General features: G+C 36.0%; 1 protein-coding gene across 1 annotated transcript in view; it reads right to left on the bottom strand.

Moving 5' to 3' along the window:
- Positions 1-1,660: 1,660 nt before the first annotated feature.
- The window catches only part of HOOK1 (hook microtubule tethering protein 1), a 73,338-nt gene continuing 68,998 nt past the window's right edge, over positions 1,661-6,000 (bottom strand). Inside the window, exon 22 of the mRNA XM_040470422.1 lies at positions 1,661-5,183. Coding sequence (XP_040326356.1) covers positions 5,013-5,183 — 171 coding nt within the window. The 3' untranslated portion in view covers positions 1,661-5,012. The remainder of the gene's footprint in view (positions 5,184-6,000) is intronic.

Here is a 6,000-nt window from a genome sequence, read left to right as displayed (position 1 = left end):
TTGGGGCGCCTGGGTGGCACAGTCGGTTAAGCGTCCGACTTCAGCCAGGTCACGATCTCGCGGTCCGTGAGTTCGAGCCCCGCGTCGGGCTCTGGGCTGATGGCTCAGAGCCTGGAGCCTGTTTCCGATTCTGTGTCTCACTCTCTCTCTGCCCCTCCCCCGTTCATGCTCTGTCTCTCTCTATCCCAAAAATAAAAAAATTAAAAAAAAAAAAAAAAAAAGGTTGATCACATTACAGCCACTAAGACAAAGCATTGGAAAACTTCAGAAAGACAGATTTGTCATCTTATTTGAGAAAACTTGGAAGGATTTATGAAAGAGGGAAATATTTGAGGTAAAGCAAGCAGCAGGTCTGAACTGCAGTAAGTGTTACTACTTACTGAGAGCAAGTTGCTGTGGCCCAGCTGGGCAAGGGAACCAAGTGTTTCACCATCAAAATCACGGCCGGCTTAACAATCCAACTTCAGCTCTATCCCTGAGCGTGTCACTGTGTGCAGGAAGGTGTCTGAAGGTTTCACTTCACGACATTTCTGTGGTCACATATCACTGGAAACTTCAGAGATGTAGAATGTGTCCATTCAACCGAGGCATCTAGAACAAGCTGTCCAATTCAATTTTTTGTGATAGAAATTTCTTTACTTGCACTGACCAGTACTGTAGCCCCTAGGCTAATGAGGAAATACAACTTAATTAAAATTTGTTTAAATACATATTGTGGCTAGAACCACCACATTGGTCAGTATAGGTCAAGAATCTCTGGTAGGGAACTAATCACAAAATTATGGGATGATGTTGGGCCAGCATTTATTGTAAAATTCTGAAAGTCCAATTTATGGAATCATGTTCTTTTGGCAACATGGGGATCTGTCTAAAGTGAGATGGGACTTTATTCTCATTTTTGCATGTCTGGCACATGAACTTCATTCATGTGATAAAACAAATATTTACTGGGCATCTATTAGCAGCAACAGAATGAAGCCTTTCCAAGACATGTTGTACTTTCCTAAAAAATTCACAATTCATTGTGACACACATGTATAGAATGGGAAATAAGGATGCTGGAAACAACAAAACAAAACAAAACAAAACAAAACCAAAACAAAACAAAACAAAACAAAACAAAGTGGCTTTAAGAAACATTGCTTAAGAGAAATTCAGGTGGGAAGTGGCAGCTGATATGGCTAAATGGTGGTATTAGGGATCCGAGCTCCTTAGTCTTTGTTATTCCATCGTCCCTGAGGGTCACATCTCTTTGGCCAGACCTTAAATGGCCCCATGTAGTTACAATGGGGTCTGGAAAGTAGTTATCCTCCCCACCCCCCGTCACCGGATAGTGAAATCACAAGCTAAAATATGGCATTCTGTTACCAGAGGAAGAAGGGGATAATGGATATTGAGGGATAAGCAGCAATCTCTGCCAAAGAAAACCCAGAAATATTCTGGATTTCATGATAATGGAAAATGTCTAGATCCCCATGTGAAACTGGAGACATAAAAAGGGAACACCAAAAAAATCACTGCACCAAAAAATTCAAATGAAAAACTAAATTAGAAGAATTAATGCAATTATTTTTTCTTTAACAAACTAAACATTTTAAGTCCTTTATTTAAAGCAGCAAATAAATGTGCACTTGTAGCCACTAAAAATCCACCATCACCGTCAGACACAGAAATCAGAAAGTTTATTTAAAACGTTTCACAACTTATTATATTGTTATTGGACAATCATTTATTTAAAATAATATCCTAAATACTTACAAAAATAAATCAAGTATTGCTTCTATTTTTCAAGTGTCAAAGTCTTTTGCCATAGAAAATAGAAAGAACCTTTATAAACTAAACGTAACATTTAAGCTACATCAAGTTTAATAACTGCACACTATTTTCTTTAATGGCTGTGCTTTACAAATTCCCAAGCTACTTCTTTGTAATGTACAGGTTCACAACAGGAATGTACGCATACAGCCATACATACACATTTTTACATAGGAATGTTTCTCATTAAATATGCCTATAGAGAACCTAACATAGTACTGTGGCCTAAAAGCCACCCCATAGAGCCCAATGTGCCACTATACAGAAACAGGTGTAGATGTAGAAGCACTATCTAACATTCAAATTAGCAATCCAGTTATCAGATGATGACATCTTAATGAGGGATACTCAGTTTAGTGTTTCTAGATAAGACATTAATTCTTAATCTATACTAAATCATAAGAGTTCAACAGCCTGATTCACTGAAAAAAAAAAAAACAACAGAATAAACTTCAAATATTTCTCAATACATTAAGTGATCATTGTCATATGTATACACACTTTTAACTTAAAAAGAGAAAGGAATATTAACCTTAGAGCAAATGCTCAAAATTAAAGATCGCTTCCAAACTGGTCTGGGGTTGTACTTTTATCAGTGGGGCATTCAAGACCTTACCATACAGACAGATGCTGGCTTTCTCTTCCCTGGCATATGCACTCAAGCCTCAAAACACAGACATAAATCATAGTTCGTGATGAATATTTATAATGCTGTACCACCCACAGGGTGTCAATCTCACTACATTAACCAGATGTGGAAAATAATCTCACTTCTGATCAATTCCTGAATTTCCATAAGGTTAATCACAATAATACAGAACTTTACATTAGTCTTGTATAAATACTCCTGTATCAAGCATTTTAAATTCTACTTATCAACTAGAAAAGTGATAAATCACAAAATTTGCTTTTTCTCTATTAAAAAAGAATCTAGCTTTCTGTCCTTATTCAGAAATTGCACAAATTATTTAGAAATTCCAAATATAATAATTGAAAATTTATGAGCAATTGACTGTGAAAATACTAAATTATTGAAATTGATGTTTTACAACAAATTCCAATAAAAGGGAGCTTGAAGAACTTGTAAAATCTCAATTATGAGCAAATAGTAAACACCAAAGGAGCAGATGTCCTACACTGACCAAAATATACCAAAATGCCATAATATTTGGAAAATTTTAATCAGCATGCTAAAATATTTTCAAAGGGCTATTTCATTTCACTAAAAGTTGCAGGCAGGCAGACTATAGGAATATACAAAAAAGCAAACCAACAATATAATTGCACCAATAAAAACCATCAAAATCTAAGAGGTAGTCAACAGAAGTAACCCTGATGAAACAATATATCCTGACAGATGCTCCCTAATCTTAAGAGACCTAAATGCAGTATGAAATTCTTGTATTTTGAGTGATTAGGAAAAATGTACTGGTAGATAATCTAAAAAGCAAGTATCTAAATGAATAATACTGTAAATGGAACAATACTCACATATGCAAAGAAAGGCTGAAAATAAAATCTGGACCAGGGGTCTACAGCCTGCAGGCCACATCTGTCCTCCTGCCAGTTTTTTCTAAATACAATTTTATTGAAATGCAACAACACCCATTTTGTTTACATATTTGTTTATGGTTGCTGTTTTCACACTTACAGCAGAGTCCAGTACTTGGGAGACATCATATGGCTCAAAAAGCCGACAGTGTTTACTAACCTGTTTACCATCTGTCTCTTACAGAACGTTTGCTGACCCCTAGTTCAGACATATGCTGACAGGTATGCAGTTGTCGAACGGCACTGGAAGGATGAACTACAAACGTCACAACCTAAGGTATTCAACTATACGGAATGCAAAATGCTAATTGTGCCACAATTCAATTCCTTTTCATATCTGAAAGAATCCTAACAGTTTTCTTCTTTTTATGTTTGTGGTCTAATATCAAAGAGTATTTCCAAGTTACTAAAGAAAGGTTGATCACAGCACTGTCCGAAAGAACTTTTCGCAACGATGGAAATTTTTTATACCTGCACTCTCCAATACCGGAGCCATCAGCCACATGTGGTGGTTGAGCATTTGAAATGGGGCTGATGTGACCAAGGAACTGAATTTTTAATTTTAATTAATCTTATTTAAATCGCCACATGTGGCTTGTGGCTAGAATGCTGGACAGCACAGATTTAGCTCAAGATCTAAAGTGTGACTCCTAAAAAAGGCCAAAAAAATTAGAAAATAACACCTCTGAAGATAAAAGCTTTGGATAGAAGCGAACTGAATACCATAAACTCAGTCCCAGACAGCTTCTTTAATTCGTAAACAAAATCAAACTGATTCCGGATTATTCCATCACCACACCATCTCTTTGCAGTGAAGAGGAAAAACTATTATGGCATGTTTTTTAGTAAATGCCCTGATAATTTTATGCTTAAAAGCAATAATTATGATCATTATATTAAAACATGTGTGGACGTTTCACACAAATTATATTTTTTGCCTTACTTCCCATCAGAAAAATCACTTATAAAAGTCAGCTTATTTCCATATCCTTAACTTTTCAACCATGCTGTACAGAAGCCCTTGTTTATAGTAGGTACATGTGAGAACTAGGAAGTTTCCTGAATCTGCAAAATCTCCAGTTAGTCACTTTTACTATGGCAAAAAGTCATTTCAATAGTCAATCTTCCAAATGTTATAACATCCATCACATGATAAAAGAGACCCATCTGATGACAGATTTGAGGATAGAGGTAAAACCTTCTATGCATCGAGTCAAAAAGCGTAACTCTTGTATAGTTCTCCATGCACCTACTCAAGACTATTTTTATATGGACCCACGCAATAAAGCAAATATAGATATATTTGTAAATTACTTATTACTGATTATACATTGCAAATTAACCAAGTTACTGGTACAAGTGAAAACATTAAAATATACAAAGTCAATTTGAAATTATAACACTCTCAGAAGACAAAAGTTTGAGATGTGTGCCTAATTACATCTTCCAATTACTCAAATATACTCCCTTAGAGAAATAGCTGACTCTATATTTTGCTTTCCAAGTCAGCTGACAAAATTAATTTTGTGCATGTTAATTTTAAAATAGCTGATATCCAGCGTCATAAATTTCTTTTTCAATCTGGCAGTTAATTGAAGGATACAAAATATTTTAAGGGCACTTCTGTTTATGTTTTCTTCTGTAGTTTAATCAGGTGTTGTAGCAGGAACTTTAACAGAGAGATTTCTTCTGGTGTTGGTGATGTGCCGTTGCTGTGCCAGGAAAGACCGTGCGGGAGCGCACGCACCAGGGTCTTTGCAGGCACCACTGCCGCTCACGAGCCTAGATTCCATCCCCAGCTTCTGGAACGCTAGACTCTGCACAAACATAAGCAGATAAGGAACAAGACTACTTAGTTTGTCAAGTGCTTTTCACTTGACAAATATAAAGTCATTTCCTCAAAACACTACTATAAAGCTGATTGATGTTTTTCTCCTTTCGTAGGAAAGCTAAGGGTTCAGAAGCTAATTCATCTGTACATTGTAACACCAGCAAGGAGGAGGAAACAAAGGCATAAAACTCAGTTTCTCTATTTTAACCCACTAAACTTGAAATCATCAAAAGCAGTAGCTTAAATTAGTATTCTAACATTAAGCTTAATTATAACAATAAAAAAAGTTTCCAAAGTAATTTTTTCTGTTTGGGCCTTCACTCCACCCACTATGAGCAGACATAACACAAGAGAAAAGCTTAGGTCAAAGATTCTCAAATGAGGTCCTCAGATTAATATTTGCACCACTGGAAAAAAAACGGACATTCTATCTTGCAGATTCTACCCAGACCTACTAAATCAGAAGTTCTGCAGCTGCATCCAATAACTTGTGTTTTAACAAGTCTTCTAATGCATGCCCAAGTGTGAGAACCACCATGGTTCACTACTGTCTATCTACACATTGATACATGACAAGTTACTGTAGTTGTGGATATTGGGTTTTTTAGTAAGAAAAGTAATTACTTTTTCTCACTAGCCCAAGGAATAGAATTTTACTAAGCTTAGAATCACTAGGAATTAGTATAACACACAGAATATAGTAAATGCTCAAAAGACATGGGTAGAAAATGAACACGTAATGCATTATTTGGATCTAATATCTTTAACGATTTATGTGTTGAGAGGCTGCGGAGGAACAAAGA

This window comes from Herpailurus yagouaroundi, unplaced genomic scaffold, assembly GCF_014898765.1.
Source record: "Herpailurus yagouaroundi ecotype Mexico unplaced genomic scaffold, PumYag 77, whole genome shotgun sequence".
NCBI lineage: Eukaryota > Metazoa > Chordata > Mammalia > Carnivora > Felidae > Herpailurus > Herpailurus yagouaroundi.
The sequence above is the reverse complement of the archived record's forward strand: the minus strand, read 5'-3'. Positions and strand labels throughout refer to the sequence as shown.